Source organism: Thermobia domestica, chromosome 8 (genome assembly GCF_964235325.1).
Source record: "Thermobia domestica chromosome 8, izTheDome1.hap1.1, whole genome shotgun sequence".
Taxonomy (NCBI): domain Eukaryota; kingdom Metazoa; phylum Arthropoda; class Insecta; order Zygentoma; family Lepismatidae; genus Thermobia; species Thermobia domestica.
In genome coordinates this window covers 11,980,181-12,002,346 of record NC_137461.1, presented here as the reverse complement: position 1 = coordinate 12,002,346, position 22,166 = coordinate 11,980,181, and the positions used below count along the sequence as shown (strand labels likewise).

Sequence of the window (22,166 nt, the reverse complement as noted above, 5' to 3'; positions counted from 1 at the left end):
GTATGTACGAATCTGTGCTCTGCCAATGTGCTTGTAAGTCTTCAATCTTAGACAATTCTAGTGTACCTCTTAGGATACATTTGTTTTTGCTCTTGTTCAAATAAATTAACTTTCGCTTCAGACACTGGTCCCAGACCTTCTTACATGGAGCAACAGAAAATCGAACTACGTGTGTAGATAGAAACAATAATTGTGTCGCGATAAGATCACGCTCTGTGTATATTTTTTACGCTAACAGTTAGCCTATCTTCCATTCATTTATCACAATCTTTGTTTCTGTTCCCACCGTTTCTGGAAGTACGAGTTGTAAATATATGCATATACGTTTCTCCAATTGTGATCAATGCCTCCCCCTGATTTCAACCCACCTTCTGCTCTTTATCTATGTCATGTGACAGGCAGGCTACTGTGAGTAGACGCGACTGCGCAAATGAAAATTTCAAGGTTGCGTCGGTACCAACAAGCACTGTGTAAATTTGCTTGTGTGTTTATTCCCCCGCACGACTCACCTCCTCTTTCCACTCCCCTTACGTTTCTCCATCCCGTAAGCAGGGCAGTGCCAATAAATGCGGTATGCGTCATATTTACACACCGTTTCTTAGTTAAAGTGTGAGACCACCAGGAGGCAGCTAATTCGGTAGAGCATACACACGGTATACACAGATTCTCACATTTTTCTATAATTATTGGGACCTTCCCGAAATTCGGCCAGGAGGCCCAGGACGTCGCCACGAAGCTCCTGTAGGCTTAAAAATTGTTGGCACCGGAAAATGTCCCAACAATTTTTCCGGTCCCAACTGGTAAGGTGTTAAACCATATGCAGGTGCCAACAAGGATAGGAATGCGGGAACACACACACACACACACACACACATATATATATATATATATATATATATATATATATATATATATATATATATATATATATATATATATATATACACTATGACTTTATTTTTAATAGCAAACTTCTTAATCTTTTGTTAGAAGACGCCGAACTACTGACTGGTCTATCTTTGCAGTGGATGCGTTTTTGTGGACTGACTGCAAAGTACTTTTTAACTGTATTTTCTAGCCCGATGATGTATTTGAATCAGGTAAGAAATGATAACGAGAAGGGTGCACTTGAAAAATAATGGCTATTTAAAACCTAGGGAACTATAAATTGATCTTCAATTAGTTCTGTTGACGAATAATTAGAATAAAGGAAATGTGCTCCTATGCCGTGTTAAAATAAATGTTTTGAGAGAAATGTGACTCTCTTCAGGATACTGAGATGCAATGTTAAGATAATATTAGATAACAAAATACTCTACTGGAAATAGTGATAAAGATTCAGGAAACAGACAATTATAAATGAAATGGAGAATAATAGTGATCGTTACGTTTGAATATATTTTTTGACTTCCTGTACTAATCAACTCTACGGACAGAATTACATTAGTCGTGTCTTGTTAGAAAATACTTTGTTTCTAAAAATTTAGCAAATTTGAGTAATTTGCAAAAATTGATCTGATTTAAACGTTATTGTGTTGATTAACGAATGGATGATCATATGCATTTTACGATCCTATAAAAGGCCACTAGGACGATCCTCATGGGATTTGTGATTTAAAGACAGCGATCCTCACAGTATTTCTACACTGATAACACCCCATAAAAGGGGAAAGAGACCTGTATCGTATTATACCGTACAAAAGGAAATTAAGTAATTACTAGAAAAATGGGCTTGAAATAAAACTACGTGGTACAATATAAAAAGAATGAGTTCTACCGTTTACTTTCTGCTTGTACCTCACATGTTCAAACAATCATTTTCTGTGGCACATAGTGTCTTAGTACAAGTCTTTTAGTATTAGAGATCCAAGTGCTCAATACAAAACATTTTTTCTGTTTTAAAAGACTTGTCACATTTCACTTGCATTTGATACTTCACCTTTCTTTAGATACATAAGCTTTAATAGACATACAACAGTAAATATTGTTTGGGTCATATGGCAATAGACAATATTATTTAATTACATAATCCTATAAAATCCAAGAGAATGGGTAACTCGATACGACACTCAAAATATAACTATTCTTAAAATATCTCGTAATTTGTGGACCAAACTTCTCATTATGTCTAGTCTCCTTAACTTGATTTCTTATAACCGACTCCAACAAAATATACAAAAAATGCTTCCCACATTCTTTTCAGGTTTGTTTACCAAATCTTAAATCTTGACTTTTCTGCACGTTAACAATAGAAGGACGGGGCGGTCAATTTGATCGTTTTTTTCTAACTTCTCCTATTGCTCTTCTCTAACCATTTTACTTAGAAATATGAAAATCTCCGCCTTTTTATAATTTATATAGTAGTCTATACGTAAAAGGTATGGATACCGTTACGTCCTTAGTGGGGCACTATGTCGCAATACCCCCAAAAGAACGAAGCGGTCACTTTAAGAAAAACATATTTTATTTGCAATTAATGGTCCGTAAGTTCGTTGCGATGGTTGTGTGTGATGTCATTGTTATTAGAATAACACTTTGCGCACGCGCGGGTGTACACTCACACATTATATATATGCTTTGTAGTTACTATGATCTTATAAGTTTAAAGATATAATGAAAAGTTGATCACTAGATGTCCTTGTTACTAACATTTCTGACATATTATCTATTCTAAATATAAAGAATTGTATACCACTGACATTTACAAAGACAGTAGTGATCATACACTGACAGTATATAAATTGACGAGGAACAAGAATACTATGCATAAGGCAATTCGTGTCTCACAAGATAAGAAGAAGACTGAGACTGTATTTTATTACAACAAAACAAAATTTGGTGTCGATATCCTTGACGAGATGCTTCGAAAATGTTCTGTAAAATCACCCAGTAGGAGGAGGCCGATTCATGTGTTTCTTAATGTGATAAATATAGCATGTCTCAATTCCTGGATTGTTTATAAGGAAGTAGCGGAAAGATATATAAGAACAAGAGGGAATCCCTGAGACAGCTCACAGAATGTTTGACTAAAGCTGAGCATGTACAGGACGAGAGTGACAGGTTCTCGGATGATGTTGAGTAACCACAGTGGAAGATGAGAAAATAATGCCAAATTCTGCTTTGTAATGACAATAAAATTACGGATGTGTGCAAGATAGTAAGAAGTGTGTATTTGGGAAGTGTGTCGGTAAAATCAGAAAGCAAGTGTTTAGTAAGAAGTGTGTTTCTCATTGAGTGATCAATTTGAAAGAGAGACTGCGACTGAAAAGTGATTGATTTATGTGTAACCTGTTTCCGTATAAAGCGAAAACTGATTTCCATCACTACTCAATAGATATTCTGTGGTAAATGTAAGTACTTGATTTTTTTCAAATATATGTAGTTGTACTCTTATAGTGCAAAACAAAAATGCATATGACTGTTATAATTTTGCAGACAATAAAAGGCATTGTGGTAGTCTAGAACATTTACCTCCAAATTTCATTTGCAAAGCACAATTTTAAGTGATACTTCAGAATTTAGTGTAAAATAAACACACACCTTTAAGATTTTTAAAATTTATATTCCTACGATTTAGATTTATTTTATTTCTAGTTACTTACTCTAAAGTAATTAAGCCATTAAAACTATTAGCAAATTGTAAAATTGGATCCCTTAAAATATCACAGAAGCTCTCCACTAAATGGCCAATAACCCCCTTCCACCTTTAAATATAATGTAGCGGTCAAATTGACCGCTTAGTCATTAGTGGGGATAAATTCTCCCAGTCCTTGTAGTGTTAGGAAACCTTAAAGTTTGAAAATAAATTTTCAGTTGTATTCCATGCCTGAGTTCGTCCAAATGAAAAATCGAAAAAAATATACTCCAACGTTAGAATTCAGTTTGCGCAGCTTTCTGCATCATCTCCACAGTTTTATGCACGTATGATATCTAAAAAATTTACACATGAGACAAGTGTTTAAAGCAAAGGCCCCATTGAGTCCAAACAGTGCCAAGGAAATTACTACTTTCAATATTAGTATTGTACTAATTTTGTGACGTTTTATGCACCACCTCCAGAGCTTTGTAAACATAAGAAGTATGGCCACTCGTAAATAGTATAGTGATTATCCCAATCGCAAGGTTGCGTAAGACGTAGACGGAGGCGATTATTACGATATTTGTAATTTTACTTTGTTGTGTGCCTAAATTTGTGTAAATTTTATAAAAGGAAATAATATAAATTTCAAGTGTGAACGTCCAACTGTGTTTTATTACAAGACCGATTCAATAAATAACCGGAAAAATTATAAAAGGTAAAAACATTATCAAAGTTTGTGCCTCTGTTAGTTTTAGTGGTGTCATAGATTATTATTACATTTGCCTGTAACGCCTCCCTTGTGAAATGGATGCTGGGAGTCAGTGAAATAAGATGGAGAAACTCTTGGAGGTTTGCACCAACGTGGAGCAGCAGAGTGTCAACAAATTTCTGAAATTCACCATCGGATATCAGTACAATATAGTGAAAGTTATTTGAGTCGAACACAAGAGTACGAATGGGCAGATAAGTTGAAACGGATCGGAACAATTGTTGAAGATTCCTCACGCCCTGGACATACTCTCAGTGCAGTCAAGGGGAACAATATTGCGAGAGTTGATTTGAAGATTTGCCATGTGTCCACATGATATTATTCTACGACTACAAATAAGCACGTCCGTAATAAAACGATTTCAATGCCTTTGAAAAATCCGTATCCTACTACATCTTTACAATGTTTTGCTATTTACTGTATATATTAGCAGTTGATTACCTCACATCATTCCTACAACTAATCTTAAATTAATGTTACTACAATTGTATAATATAACGATTGATTTTTACAATAGTTCTACAGGGAAATTTATTTCGTGGTTACCGCGGTAGTTTGGAGTTGATTAAATTTGTAGCAAAAAGAGGCAGACAGATCATTACGCTGACCAACGAGTATCGCAAATTAGATAAGTGCTCGAATATTATTCTTCAGACATAGGCGCCAGTTCTTGAAACTAGATGCCATAATAATACAATTCCATACATGGTCCAACGTAATTTTACTTTTGATTGTATTACGTAGGCACCAAACTTGTATTTCCAATCGCAATGACTACTTAATACACGGAATTTATCGAGCCTGAACAAGTAGAATATTGACAGTAATTTATTGTGTATTACATGTGTTATTCCTTTGAAACCTCAAATTCTTCTTTTTAATAACCTTACACGAAATAGTGTTCTTAGAGTACGAACATAATTTTATTTATATTATTTCTCTCTTCCCTCATCTCTGAGATAATTAATGTTTGGTATATGGTGGAAGACTTGCAAAATATTATATGGTGAAAGTATTGTGTTTCGTACGTTGTCAGAGGTCCACAAGGAAAAGAAACATAAAGAGAAGCGTTGGTATTGTTCTGCACGTTCTTTAGTTTCGTTATTATTCGTTGATTCTCTTCATATTGCTTTACTCACGGGAACAGAATATTGTGTTTATTAGTTGCCACGATATATCACAGAAAAATAGTTATCAGAGGTCATAGTGGAACAATATCTGACTGGTCACCTCTAGGGCGAAGAGTCGTTGGTTCGAAGCCTATCCACCACGCGTTTGAGGTGGATAAGATCGTGTTCGTAAGTTTTCTTGCGATTATCACTTTACCTCCCACTTAATTATTCCACCGATTATTTTATAATCATTCTCATTAATAACCCGTCTCCCTTTGCCTACATTACATGTTCGCGGAACAGAAAAGTTGAAATTTCATTTCATTTCTTTCGATAATCTTTCAGTTGTAATTAGTTACTTATCAGTATTGTGTTATTTTATATGCTGGTTTGTTGCTTTAAATCTTAACTCATGTTCGATCTGTAAATTGACGAATACAAACAATTTGAAGTATGTTCCGTAGCCTTAAAAAACGACAGTAAGCAAGAAGATAATACGTTGAAATTCTTTTGATGATGTGTAAAGTAGTTTGATAATAGCACTGGTAAATTCTCACAATACTCATGGAGACGGTTAACATCTTAAGTTTGTGCGACTTTGTGCTGAATTCAGTAAAGAATTTAGGTTATTTTACTTGGGAAAATATTTTCTCATCTATTAATTTACTCGGGTTTCTCACTGAACGCTTAAGTGCCGGTTCCATTATGAACTTACATACTACAAATGACAATTCTATCAAATCACTGTGATTGTGTACGGTTGATTTTTTTGTTGTTGTTAATAATGAATAAAGTTCGCTTCGTATGGTGGGTCGGTGATCCGAATATGAGAACATTAGTTAGAGTATTAACTGAGGCTGCAACCAATTTCAATATTATTACAAATTAGTAGACCAGAACTATGTCCTTAGGTGTTCAAGTATATTCAAATAATTAGTAAAAAATAGACAAATAGTTTACTTTTTGAAGAAGCCTGTAATTATGTTAGTTATCTTATTCTTCGTTTCATAAGCAAATGCATTTGAAAATATGGATAGTTTGTTCACTACTCCGTTTCCCTACTGAGCGGCTCACATAGTTTTTTTCTAAAACGACATATGATTTAGAAAAATGATGTTCATTGTTTTAAGCACATGAGCAGCAGATCGGAATTCAATTGCCAATTTTGATTAGGTAGAATGAACGCATGAGCGAAAGGATGTATTGATTATCATAAGCTAGCTCTGGCGTATTTGGGCTCAATAAAGAAACATTGGAAGTGACAATCATAAAAGCATCATACATATTCAAATATCCTTTCTTTAATGAATAATCATGTACTGACATGATGTATCCGATGTACGAACAGATTTTTCTCTGAGTGTTTATTATGAACTGAGTGTTTACAAAGTAGATCCATCAAGCATTTGTAATTCTGCTTCTTTCAAAATCTAAGATTGTTGTTCTACCTTGAACGACGTAATATAATTTTTGTACGTCGAAATATTGTAGCTAATTGATTCTTTCATTTGTTATTAACATTTTCATCGAATACCCTAGTTATTATTCAATTTAATTGGGAAAGAACCTTGGGACGTCCTACATCACGGCCAATGGTGGACTAATTAAATCTATAATTTTAACAATTTGGCATATTCGCTTTTAACCGATTTTGATAGAATATTATATTCTTTGGATATCGCTGTCCGTGTTCTTTTAGAAGTTTTCGCCTTCTTGTAGCGCCGAAAGGAAGCACTTCTAAATCCCGGACTGTTCTATATTTTTCGTATTTTCTTGACGTCAGAAATCGCCCTTAAATATTGTTGGTTTTAATACCTTGTATATATTAAACTTCCAAGTCAAAAGTGTTTAATTCAAAGTTATTGCTATTTATCTTAACAATTTCCTCTACCCGTACTGAAAAGTCTTATTTCACTTAGATATTAGAAGGTACTCGTATTAAAACACACATATATTATACTGTATACCTAATGAGGAATTTAGGAAGAAATAACAAGTTCATCTATGTTCGGAATATCGATGTGTCACATTCCAATTATATTGGGTTGACTAAAGTAAGAAAGTCTATTCAAAAATAACATATGAATGAACGGAATGGTAGAGGTAGCGGTTGGAGCATCATCTAAACCTAGTTTAGAATATTAGTAGCACTTGCTTTGAATCTTGATTTCAGACTAAACCCTGGTAGATTATACGTAAAAAAACTATAAAGAGCAATAGGTTTGACAAAAAATATATAAGATATTAATTAGTCCTGGGGGAGTACTTCAGTTATAGATTTACTCGTCAGAGTTATCGATTAAAGAGTCTAGTTTCAACTGTAATAGAGATATAAGTTAACGTGTCAGTAATTCCAATCTTCGTTTTATTCAAAACCACGAGAAGTATTACCTAGACGTTGCTCCCAAGCATCTCAGATGTAATGCTATTGTCTGCAAGAAAAGTTACAAATACTCAAGGACGTGCATATAAACATATAATTCTAATACACATAAAGTATTGGGACATCGTACGTTCGCTAGAACAGAGGTCGTGAAAATAGTAATATGAAACCACTCTCAACATATCGATATTTCTAAACATTATAAATCATAGCAACTACACCAAATAGTATACTAAAAATGGAAAAGAAACCTTACTATTACTTACAATTCCAAAACATTATGACTTGTTGGCAAAAATAATCCACCACCTGAATTATCCAGCATATGTTATTCACACTAAACGCAAGTAGAAAATCAAGTAGCTGACATATTATTTTTATTTATTTATTTATAAATGTTTCAGATACAGATCAATGTCCATTTTAGATTGTAAGAATGTAACATCCTATATAACAAAAAACAATATAGGAAGAAAAAATGAAAGTAATGAAAATAACAAAACATAAATTTATATATACATAATATTGCCATATTTACGGAGACGTTATGTTGATTTTAAAATTACTTTCTGAATCAAAAATATCATCATCTGGATATACTATTATACAATAACGCAAGCATGAATTATAAGGGACATTGTATAATTGATAGTCTGGGCGTCACGTATGTTAGTTGCGTATAACTTCGAGTAAGGCTAGAAGGTACGCGAAAGTTGAGAACGGAGACCAATAATTCGGTGTTCATTTTACAATTGATTATTTTATGAAGAAACAGCAAGTATGCAATCGTGCATAGAGAAGCCCAGTAAATAAAGGCCTAAAAATGAGGCTGAGCTCAAATAATTTATAAAAAGCTGAAAATTTCACGGATTGTTTTCCAAATTATAGGAAACAACATACTAAAAATCGGGGAAAATCGCATCTGTGCGTCATCCTCAAAATGAAAGACAAAGATGGCAACCACTCGATATGGCTATAGTTCGGAAGTTTGGAAGTATTTCAGAAAAAAAAAGTCGTAGATCATTTGTGTAGAATTATTTGAACGCTAAAAACATCTAACTTCAATACTAAGTGTATCAGCTAATCTTCAAAAATGTAGGACTTTTGGCCGTTACGCTGTCAAGTTTTGCAAAAGTTTCCTTATAGTTTGAAAACATAGACGTTATACGTTTCAGTTATTTTAATGAGCTATTTACTACTTACAATATAAAAAAAAAAGCTCGTTCAAACCAGATAAAAATTAATTGAAATATTTAATTTTGAAGCAGTTTCCGTTTCAAAAAATGTAATGAAAATCTTGCAAATGATCAATAGATGTCTCTGTAACAATTTTTTATATATTTCTTTTTCCCGAAACATTAAGAAGGTTTGTTACAAGTATAAGTAAACACTTTTTCGTTAAATGTTTAGTTGCAGTTGCTACCTTTTCTCTCGGATTCTGATTTGAAACTGAATGTGCTTTATTTTCGATTATTGCAAACCTGTGGAAAAGAAGAAGAGAGAAGCTATTGAAAAATTGTGTGAATATAAAATGAAAACGAACGCCAATTTTCAGTAACAGAGCTCCATACAAAGCTTCAAAATTATTAAGACAAAGATGATTGTTATAGAACAACACAAAAGAAAAGTCTACTCATGGAAAGATTTGGCTCCAGTTTAATAGTAACAGAAGGTTGCCACGGTAATGATAGAGACACTGTTCTAACGTTTAGAGATAAAGAAAAGAAGCTATTGCATAGCCCATTGTATGAGAAGGGAGATACTGACGAGGAATAAGAAAGAGTTCTGGCCGTTTCAGTGGCAGAGAAAATTATCAGAGAAGACATTCAATCGAAAATATACGGATAACTTATACTCAGGCAGATCGCATGTTCGCTCATAAGGATCAAAATATCCCACCATCTCTGAAACTGTTAGTTGAGGGAATATCTGCAAGCAAGAAATGTGATTCAAACATCTTGACCAGAAAAGAGGACATGATGTGTCATGGTATCATTTCAATGTGTCGCCCTAAAACATTTACGTCTCCTCTTCATCTAGCTGTAGGAGTCTACTGCTTTGAACATTTCAGTTCCCGCAAATAAGAAGATATTCTTCACAGCCTTGATATTTCTGTCAGCTACATTGAAGTTCGTACATATTAATTTTCGAATATGAATGTTGCTTCTCAACGAACTAATCATTTCACCAATTTGTTTTCGACAATGCTGATTTTAACACAAGAATTCCTCATGGGCATGGAACCTTCCACAGCGTGGTCGGTATCCGAATAAGTACGCCTCCTGAAGAATCAGTAACTGGTCTTCCGGTCTCTCGTCTGCAAACTCCAGCAGCAGAAATTGTGTGATCTTTCGGCAAAGAAAAATAGTTCCTTACAAAAAGAAAACAAACATATGCTTGTTGAGAATCGAAATCAATTCCCCTCTCCTCCAAGTGGGACACTAATTTCTGGACTCAAATTGGCAAAATTCTCAAACAATCTTTGGATAAACATCCATCATGTGAAAGTTACGCCACAACCATTGTGGAACCAGCGCAGTAAACCTTTGCCTTTCTTCAATAATTTAGCATCATATATCAATACTATCAACACCACTCGTTTGTATGCAGTAGAAGAGTGCAAGAAACTTATAATAAGCACATGTGTTGTGGCATTCGACCAGCCATTATACTGGAAAGCTGTTGAAATCGTTATCTGCAACTGAAGAAATTTCTGAATTGTCCTAAGTTATAGTGCGATTAGGAAGTTTTCATTTACTTATGTCATTTCTAGGCACGACTGGATACATTATGTCAGAAAGTGGTATAGAGGAACTTTGGGGTATCCTGTACACCAAACCAACAGTAGTGAAAATGCTGAACGGCCATGCATCGTCAGGTTCCTTGAGAGTTAACTGCTTGATTCTGCTTGTCCTGTACATGCAGTTGGAAAGAAATTTACAACCTGTTGAGGAGGTGACAAAATCTGAGTTCCGCGATCCTAGTCAACAATGTCTGGATGGAAAAACAAATGTCCAAGATTTCCAAGAAAATACAACTACTCAACACTTGACAAACGATATCGAGAACTTTGGCTGCAGTACAGAGACCAGGTCAGAATCATACTGCTATTCATCCATGCAGATTGAACAGGAGACTGGAAACTTCACTTGCATGCAATTAAATTATTTTGCTTCCGTATTTTCACGCAGCTGGTTATAATTTCTATGCAAAATGTGTCCATTACTACATTTAGCGGATGGAAGCCTTGGAGGAAACTATAGAACCAGAGGATTACAATAAATTAACAATTCAAGGATACTTTAAAATTCACAGAAAAGATGTCTTCTGGAGCGGAGTTCCAACTGATACGATTATCGAACAATCTTTAATGAAGTCCATGAAACTTTTTGGGGAATTAACTCAAGGTATGAGATTAACAGACTCTATGTTAGCAAGATGGAGTCTTATCATTCCCAAGTACTCTTATTGTAGCAGAAGTTCTAAAGGACTTTTTTTGGAAAACAGTTCGTGTCACCTTAGGAGCACGTTGAGCTAAGGCCGTCTCGTTCATCTCGTGATGATTAAGACTTGAAGAAATTCTCAGAACGGTTGTCTGTTCACGACCCTATCGAAAACTCAAACCAAAAGGAATTACTCAAGAACGCTGCTACAGGTTAGTTTTAGACAAGAAAATAAATTGCGATCAAGCGATTAGTGTTGGGGAAACAATAAATCAGAAAATGATTGAAGAATTCTACAGATTTGTAAAATAGAAGGAAAGAAAACAGTCATCCCTATCTCGGCCACCCACAGTACTGTCAAAATCAAAGAAGAGACTATTGTTATAAACCCATCGCAGCTCTTCGGCAGAATCGCAGCTGTAATTAAGCAAAGGAAAAATTTTCGTGAGTACCTGAAATATGAATGCCAATGCCACCGTCCTTGTATGTTAGCATCTCCATACGCAAGAATGCCAAATCAACTACGGTAAATATTGTCGAGTCTCTGTTGATTTATGTTAAAACACCAAAAGACATTATGTATGTTGTGGATGGAGGATTCCTTCTTCACGCAAAGGAGTGGACTAAAAATGACACATACAAGCAAATCTGCGTTAAGTACGTAAATTATATCAAGCGACATTTTTCACCTTGTAGTGTCATTGTATTTGATGGATACAAATTACAATTAGACACAAAAAAAGGTGAAAGACAGCGAAGAACTTTGGTAAAAATGTCTGCAACGATCGCATTTGATTCTGCCATGGAAAGCATTACAGATATAGCACGGTTCTTGAGAAACTAAGAGAACAAAAGTAGACTCTTCAAGTGATGAAGACAGTCTTTCAAGAAGCAAAGATAGCCGTATATGAAGCACACTTAGATGCCGATACATTAATCTGTTAAACAGCAATGGAAGAAAGTACAAACGGCAAACCTGTAGATGTTGTTGGATCTCATTCTGACCTTTTAACAATATTAATTGCTAGAAGACTTCCTGAGCAGTCGCTGTTTCTCAAGGCCACAGACAAGAAAAACTGAGGGGAAATGCTACGATATCGCTAAAATTCAAGAAACTCTGAGGCCACTAAAATACACCTTCCTCTTTCTCGTGCTGCAATATACTGTGGCACGACCTTCACTTTGGCAGCATTCACTTCGAGTGTGCCTCCAAGTCCAGGAGAGGAATGACCGAAGCATGAACCCGACCGAATGGAGTTGGTGTGTCACAGAGGGTATATTAATTCCACTACCCCCAGAGCTACCTCCAGCTTCATCCGAAATACTAAACTTACCTGCGTGTAAGTACAAAGTGACTGCAAGAAAGGAGTGTGAACGAGCAACATTTGAGTGTAAGAAAGCTGATCTCAAGTGTTCAAAGTTTTGTGCATTTTGCCAAGGAAGTTCCTATACGAACGGCCAATCAGAAGACGAATGTGATTTACATTATGACGAACACAGCTCTAGAAACACATATCTCAATAACAATGCCTTATTTGCTGATGCAATCTGTAAGGTAATTAATGAACTATTGTAATCATATTTTCTAATCTGTTTCAAAATTTAAAATCTCAGTTAATTTTGGCTCGATATGAATGAGCTTTTCTTTAAATTATAGATAATGAATAGTTCATTAAAAATATTAAAATCTTTAACGTCTATTTCTGTTTCAATAAAAAGATTTTTACATAACTACCAGCGAAAGGTTAAAATTCCTATATTTGTGAAGTTTAAATGAGCGTAAATTTCTTAAAAGTGCTTGGATTTCAAATCGTTTGCACTTAGAATTGAAATTAGATGTTTTCAAAGTTGAAATAATTTTACACATATGATGTACGACGTTCCATTTCTGAACTACGTCCAAAATTCCGAACTTTAATCCTATATGCTGGCCGCCATCTTTAGCCGCCAATTTGAGGATGACGCACAGATGCGATTTTTCGCGATTTTTAGTATGTTATTGCATATAACTTGAAAAACTATTCCTGAAATTTTCAGCTTTTTATAAATTATTTGAACTCAGCCTCATTTATGGGCTTTATTTACTGGGCTAGAGTAGTGGAGTCTGATTATTAACTTCATTTAGCAGCTCTGCTTTATTCAGGCTACGCACTGAAGGAGAATTATAATAGCAGTGGTGTATACTGGTTTGATGGCTTTGGGTACTACTAACCTTTATAACACCTGTGCATTATTCTTATTCTTATTCTTCTTATTATTACTCTTATCATCATCATTATTATTATTATTATTATTATTATTATTATTATTATTATTATTATTATTATTATTATTATTATTATTATTATTATTATTATTAGAATTTCGTTTCTACATTATTATATATTCTTCAAAATGAGAAAGACATAAATCACACTATAAATACTTATATGATCTTGTTAGTTAGTGGAGAAAAACTATTGTATATTTCTATCTTCATCTGCTGCACAAAGTATCCCTATATTTTGCATTGGGTAAGTTGTAACCCTACTCACGCCCAACAATTTTTGTTAGGAAAGGTTCAGGCTTTAGGACGACAATATTACAATCCACTACGGCTAGGTAGTATTAAAATAACATTTATTATTCTGCACCAGAAAAGGTGATAAGTAATTGTAAAATATTTCCACCTATATTTTCAGAAGAAAAAGCTATAGAACTAGGTTTTTTTTATATAAGAGAAAGAATAAATGAAATATTTCAGTTTTGTTTTCCACTGTTATGACGGTTACGCTAAAGCAGACGGTGACGATGAAAAGTGAGTGAAATGGTGGAATGAACAAAGTGGGAACAAACAGGAGAATCCTGAGAAAAACCAAGCACACGATGTTTTTCCACCACAAAGTTTACTTGGCGTTAGCGGGAATCGAACCAAGGAGTTTACCTCATGCACCAGAAGTGACTGCTCTATCACTGAGCCGCCGCGGCCCTTTATCTGAGAAAGAATACATATGAAGTATAAGATCAAATTTTCATGCTACATCAATGATTTCCCTGTTAAAGAAGTATAGTTTCAATATATTGAATTGAAAGTATATGTTGAGTTAGGTTGTTTTGTGGGGAGTCGGGGCACACTGTACAGCTGAGGATGCGTCACTGTGTGCGAGTTATAAAGAATGCTAGAATGAGCGGTTAGCAAACAAAGGAGTCTCAGTCTGTAAGATCCTTCGAAACGTAACACAAATAATGACGCAAGTAATTAACAAGTAAACACAAAATTGGCATTGCTTTGACGCAAACGCTACGGAATCAGGCTCAAGATATCCAAGACCATTTCAAGATACTCCCAAAATGCGCTGTTATTCTTGTATAGCTTCCCATTATCTTCGCTCACGCAAAGAAACCATTACTCTAGATGCAACTGGTGTTACTTGTTAGCCGGTTCGTACCCTGCGGGTGAAAATGAAGGAAAGGGAAATGCTCTCATAAATACGAGGAAAGGGGAATGCTCTCGTACGCGCAGTTCACTAACTAGAGGAGGCTTCCTGCTGCGTTGTCAGATTGAAAATCTCTTAAGAAAGAGAGAGAGAGAGTGAGTGAAAAAAGTAAGTGGATGTTTCTAAGTACTTATACGTCGCAGAAACTATTAACATTGAAAGAAGATATTAAAGTATAAAATTATCAATATAAGTTAGTTTACAATATATTAACTTTATTTTGTAATATTCTAGGGTTACCGCCAATAGACTGGGTAGCCCACAAAATACGCCACTGGACAAAAGTAAAAAAAAAATAAGTATATAATGTCAAGAGGGTAAGTTTGAAGCGCAAGTCATATTTCACATCTGGGAGAAATATCCAATTTTAGTAGATACAAAATGTTTGAAGGAATCACTGACTAATTTGAGATCGCGAATTTCAGTAAATATGTAAATAGTAACCAGTATTCTCATAGCACATTTCACAGTACTGATGATGTGATAAGGAAACGAATCGAATATGTGGTTATTTTTGATTCTAATCTTCTGAAATACTTTCACTCTCTTAGGATAGTATCCTAATCTGTATAAATCACAATGTTATGTTCTCTCAAAATGCATATTGTTAAATTAAAACAATTGTTGAAATCTTTCGATTGTAACATAACTTTTTTTTTACTTCAGCTACTTTATTTTGTGTTGAGATAATTCTTTCTGCTAACGCTTCATTTCTGGGTTCAATGGAATTAAAATTCCATATATATATATGCCTGCTATCCATATATGCCTGCTATCTTGTGTTATTTATATGTTGTAGTGTTTCTTTACTGTACTATTCAAGTCGTACTGCGAAAATTATTTCTAAGGTTTGCTTCCTTATTTTTCAGTTTGTATTTTTCTAGTTTAATTTAATTTACTTCGTCGTTTCATAATATTATAATTTGTAACCATGCAACTATTTTAATATTTTATTCCGTAAATGCTGTCAACGAAGACACATTCTTTTTTTGTTGCAGTGTCTTTTTTTCGTTACCCTGGCATTCGTGATTTATATGATAAACGAAATGCTTGACGCTCAATTGAAGATTAGTCGTCAACCTTCTATGTTTGGAGTGGTAAGGTTATCTAATACTATTTATTTAGTAATTCAGTAAGAGCAGTAATTGTTTACTATATTTGTAACATTAAATTATGAATATTTATAATATTCATATGCTCTAAATATTAGTGAAGGAGGTATTTTGTAAGGCTAGGATAGATAATGTACGTATTATGCACTAATTAATTTTATTAGACTGTACTAATTTGGTAGTCGCATTAGTACAGTGTGAACAGTAAGAAAGGAAATTTGAGAATGCTAGTATCTATCTATCTATCTATCTATCTATCTATCTATATATATATATATATATATATATATATATGTGTATGTATCTATGTATGTATATAGATAGATAGATAGATATGTTGTGTATATATGTATGTATAGAGTGGTCAATTTTAGTAGTTTCAACAGAATATTTTCTTTTATGTGGCGTTTGAGCCTTTTGTTTCCGAGATGATTATGCTTTAGAACATTACGCGAATTTTTGAATGTTCTTATAACCGCCACCAGGTTATAGAAGTATTTTTTGTGGACGCCCTGTATATTTCGTGAAGACAGTGATTATTATTTTCGATTTATACTTTATTCTGCAACGCACATAAGTTCTTTCTTGGTGGGAATTGCTTCTTTCCCACACAATTGGACAAAGAAGTCTTTCATCGTTTTTTCATATATATATTTAAACATTGCTTTTGCTGAGAACATTTCAGTTAGTGACTAACCATTTCAGTGTTTCTCCCTGACTCATTATATGCACAGTATATATTCTATAGTTAATGGGAACTGAATTAAGTGTTTTCCTTAATCACTTATGGAAACATTATAATAGATTGGAGAAATACGGGCTGACCAGATGTTTCAGTAACCAAAGTGGCACCAACTGTGTTGTTTCGTAACCCGTTATCTGTACTTTCTCACGCCAGTGTTATCGCCGTGTCTAGTGCATTATGGGCAGTTGACTAAAATTAACATAAATTGTTTTCCGTATTCTGTTTGTATGTGCATACAGGTGAGTAACTGAGTAATTTTTGAAATGAACTGCCAACACTATTCCGTTGACCATTGCAACCCGTAGCTTGAGCTTGGACGCTCGAGGAGTTTGACTACAGGTCTGGAAGATGCAACTACGCATCTCGCGTTGAACTTCAAACAGAAGTTGTGTAAAGGGGCACAAGCTATTTAGCCGGTGAAGGACGATTTCTTACGGCTAGCCCCAATCAGTGAAATCCTAGGTCCTCAGACCTTGTGCGTTTCAAAAGTTATATTCGCGCCCTCCAATATCAGAATTCAACTGTGAAGACCTTCTTTTCGTTTATTTACTCAAGATTTACTTTTACGCTGCAGGACTGTTCAGCGTAACAACTGGGTTCATCGTGGGACGATCCAGACAACTTTTCCCCAGTGCGAATCCCCCAAGTGTGTTCATGGTGTGAGCAAAGTATTTATAGTGATACCTGAATTATAATCATATATACATAGAAAGGGCTATATTTCCCGAATAGGGCAAAACGTAATTTCAACGGCAAAATTTATTAGTGTCCAGTGTTGTATTCATTTCTCTTCGTTATTTTTTTTTTCAAAATAGTGTTCTAATAAATAAGTATAGTGTCATTTAACCCAGTGTGTTTTCGTTGTATGTATGAATGGTGTTTGTGTGCGTTATGGTCTGGATGACCATCTGATCGTCCGTGAGGTTTTCGAGACGAGACACCCGAACCTCTCGGCGCCTAATGCTCATCTCATTATTGAGACCGACGAGCTTTTTGGGAAACAATTTGTAACCTTTCTTGGAGAGGTCTTCGTCGTCCTGTCCAGGTAAGTTAAAGTATCAGGAGTATACTTATTGGTAATACCACGAGCCAAGGACAGCGAACAGAACCACGCCGGTTACAAATAAATGGACCACGAACTGAGGACGGTTACAAATAAATAGCTGCCCGAACATGGACCACGACCTCTAGTTGGTTACATTCTTATGACAAGAAGAGGCATTTTTATATTCAGTTTAGTAAATATCTGTATTCTATATTGTTTTCGTAGTCTTTATCGTCATAGTGTTTAGTGTTCACTTTTTTCAAATCATCGATAATGTATAAGTAAATATGAAGAATATCGTATACATGGTGTATCAGAAATATAGACTGAGCTTTTGAGTCATTGGTACATTTTTGTTATAAACAAGGACATGACACAAAATTGTAGATACAGGCGAATGACGTAAAAAAGAAGTGCTCCAAATATCTAACTCTTATTATCTATTTGAATGTCCACCTTGCCAACATTAACAATGATGCATGCCTGCATCTGGAGACGCATATTTGCACGCATCTCAGCACATCTGAACGTGAATATTGTTGAATTCTTTGGTGATTCCCGGTTCAATCCCCAACAGTTTTTATGAGTCTTGCGTAAACCTTATTATTCAAATGTATCCTGAAACATGGAACATTGTCTCGTCCATCCAGGCAATGCGGTTCCAAATCTTGGGATTTTCCTTCACTGTCCACAGCTACCGTTAACCAAATTCAATGCGACTATTGGAATCGTCCTTATTCAGTGCGTGCAGCAGGTGATAATGATAAGGGAGCATTTTCAGATCGTTGCGAACCTTAGCATCCGATGACTTAGGCATATTCAGGGTGTGGGACAACTGTCGAATTGATGTCTACTTCTACGTTGACCTTGTGTGTTCCGCCTGTGTCCGAGGCACATTTGTGGGATTGTTGACACACCTAGACCTACCCTGCTCCTTGGCGCCAATTATACTCCCAAAGATAATGAAGGCTTTGTTTACCTAGGATCGCCGTACAGCTCTTCAATTCTGGACATCCGTAACGTTCTTGTCTCACAAATAGGTGAACGTTCTGGACACATTTCTCAAGCGTCAATTGAGCCGCCATATTGTAGTTATCCCACAACAAAAACCAAACAAGAACCAAACACGTCGTCAATCATACAGCCTAACATACCTCGCCTAACAAAAGTGAGCCATTAATCTAGGACACCTGACACACACATTTACTAGTTACTTGTTGGTAGTTCTAGTAAATTAAATTATGGAATATTTTGGGACTTATGGCACAATGAATTGTTCTCATCTAATAGCATTTATTTATTTATTTATTTCAGATAGATAATCTTATGGGTTCCTTCCTAGAAATAATAGCGAAAATCTTCACAATTATGTTCCTGTCTCCAGGTTTAATAGGATCCTTAAGTGTTTATATTATGTTGCCGATATCGGAACGAGTTACACATGTGAAACACATGCAGATAATGAATGACATTAATCGTGCTCTCTACTGGTTTTCTTTTTTTATCTGTGATGCGACGGTATATACAATAGGAACAATATTCCCTGCATGTATTGTATTATTAATAGTTGACACGTTTAAAATGTATAGAGGATACATAGGTAAGTACAGTCTGAGGTATTATTAATAACATAATGTCGAGATATGTTTACAATATCTTTTTCATTAAAATGACTGGTTATTGCTTTGTGCTTTAGCAAGCAGCATATATGTCAAGTAAATTTTACCTTCCGGAAGAACATATTTCTTGATTTTCTTTGCAATGATATTTTACTGTTGTTGTTACGCCTTTGAAACAACGGAAGTAAATTTAACTTGAAATACAATATGAGTATATGTGTTTGGGAGAAAGGTGTTATGAATGTTTATGGTCAAAAATGAATGTACACATTAAAATTCAATTTACTAGTAATTAAAAATTTACTAAATTTTTGTTGTAGTTATTTTAATTTTACGTAGATCAAAAAATTACTTTCATCTTCGTCTGGATTATTGTTTTAGTTAATCGACAAGTAAACCTTGATTCAATTGTACATGTAATGTGACGCCAGGCTACAGAATTTTATTTCTCTTGAATATATGAGTTAAAATTATAATTTTGTTTGATGTGCTATACACATTATTTTATTTTAGCTACTTAAAGTTGATTTCATTAACTTATTCATTTATAGTTCTACACAATTTTATTTCTTTTGAATATATGAGTTAAAATTATAATTTTATTTGATGTGCTATACACATTATTTTATTTTAGCTACCTAAAGTTGATTTCATTAACTTATTTATTTATAGTTCTGACGAATACATATAAAACACAAAAGGCTTAATATAGTCATAAATAATATTTATGTGTATTTAACGATAGTTTATTATTATCCTTTCTTTTAAAATAATTACCTTTGTATTTATTTCAAATGAATTAGAAGGTTCAACATTTGTGTTTTCTTAAATTTGATAAAACATTGTTTGCCCTCATAATTAAACTAAACTTTGAAACTTATGAATCCTATTACCCTATAGCGTACCAGAAAATTAACATCATGCGTAGAACATATAGTTGCATTATTTCAATAAATGTGTACAGATAGTAAATCTACTTCCTAATGTTATGATGTGCTTACTTGGTCAATCGTAGTTGTTCTTAGAAATATGTATCACTAGCTTGTAGTTTCCAACTATGTATACTTGTACTAAGTGTGTTGATGTAAATATATAAGTTAAAAGCACGTTAAGGAAGTTCCCAATATCGATTTCTGTCTTGTAGGTGTTTACAACCATGATCCGCTGCCAATAATTCTTATTTAAGTTGGAAAATAAAACGAATTAGAATTTGTTGTATAAAACTAGTTATCTACTGCCCGCCAAGAAAGAATATAGATTAACTAATACGAAACCTTAAACTTGAATATAGTTGAAATTTTCTTTCTCTCTTCAACTTATAAGTAAAATTGTCTCTAGCGGTACAACACATCTTCGCTCATTTTCAATAAAAGCATTGTACACCAAGTGTCTCTCCTCCAGCAAAAATTAATCATCATGTTGGGCACCATTTGAAGAAACGAAAAAAAATCAACTGGATTATACATATTGACAATTTACTCACTATAAGAGTGGTATTTTAGATCAATCGGAAATAGTTTTCGTTATAACTAAACCTTTATGAAACACATGTTACATCTCTTCCGTAAGCACATAACAATATTTAGTGTTTTATGTATATCCATTCGAAAATTCGAAGTCTACAAAAACAGTTACATTTTCTTCTTTAGGAGCAAAATTGTCGGAAACGATAAAACACGAAATCGTTCATTTGAAACTAAGAATTAACATTTGGAATTTCAAACCGCTTATTTAAGTGAATTCTCATGTTGGTAATGTTTTGAATGATAGGTCAGAGATTTTAAAATTCTAGTTTTGAAAACGCTAGAACGTTCGCTTTTATTTTCAAAGAGAACATTATAAATATGTCGAATTTCATTTATATAACAACAAACCTTCATTCGACACAGATCTTTAACAAATGACATGGTTTATATGTATTTAAGAAAAGGCTTCTACATAAAAAGCTGATATACAGTTCATAAGAGAGTTTACTCCTTCTATGCGATAGTATAGGCATAAATAATGGTATTTAGATTAATTTATAAGTTACAGCAATATATCACTTTTGATGATAGCTATATAAAGTTCAAACAAATGAAAGAAAGAAAAAAGTAAACAGGCACATCAATAAGTGATATATTACTTGTAAGAAAGAAGATTAACATGACGGATAACTATTGCCATTACTTTATGATTATCATTTACTAAAATTAATATACTATTCTAATACAGGTAGTTAGTGCCTACTAGTTCCTACTTTCCTTGAGAAACTAGAATTAAGATTTTTCTATATAACATACTTTACTTTCCATTCATTTTCTTTGGTTATAAAACAATTCAAAATCCTGCTCTTCAGTCAAATGCTTATATCTCATCTCCAGTGCGGTAAAAATCTTACCACGTCTTATAATATCTTTATTCCATGACTCGAGAAAGTGACAAAATATTTTCTAATTACATACGAAAGTCATAATGTAATATCTAAATTGCAAAGAAAGTGGATTCAAGAAATAAGAAACTTACGACAGGACGAAAGTAAAAGCAATTTTCCGATGATATGTTATTGGATATACTTTCTAAAAACTACTGTTGCCAGAAATGTACAAAACTATATATTCAAGACAAATTTGTTAAAAGCGCATCGCATATTGGGAGGTAATGTACAGCTTGAATAGAAATCTCAATCTCATAATCTCGTAGAAAATATATCTAGCTGCTATACATGAGTGTTCAACCCAAGTTCTCATTGTTTCCGCTTCGAGAAAAATGTAGCATATTTCCTTACTGTGGACAGGGGTATTTCAGTTTCCACAGTATTCCTCCAGTTTTCGAATGATGGCATCACAATGGATATAAAAAAGTTACAACACTTCGAAAATGGCCTACTCATCTGAACACCA

At 34.1% G+C, this 22,166-nt stretch overlaps 1 protein-coding gene across 1 annotated transcript in view; it reads left to right on the top strand.

Annotated features, from left to right (window-relative positions):
- The first annotated feature begins 997 nt into the window (after positions 1–997).
- LOC145691551 (phospholipid-transporting ATPase ABCA3-like) overlaps positions 998–22,166 on the top strand; it is a 146,524-nt gene continuing 125,355 nt past the window's right edge. The window contains exons 1-3 of the mRNA XM_081766958.1: positions 998–1,100; positions 15,762–15,860; positions 18,980–19,265. Of these exons, the coding sequence (XP_081623084.1) occupies positions 1,029–1,100; positions 15,762–15,860; positions 18,980–19,265 (457 nt within the window). The 5' untranslated portion in view covers positions 998–1,028. The remainder of the gene's footprint in view (positions 1,101–15,761; positions 15,861–18,979; positions 19,266–22,166) is intronic.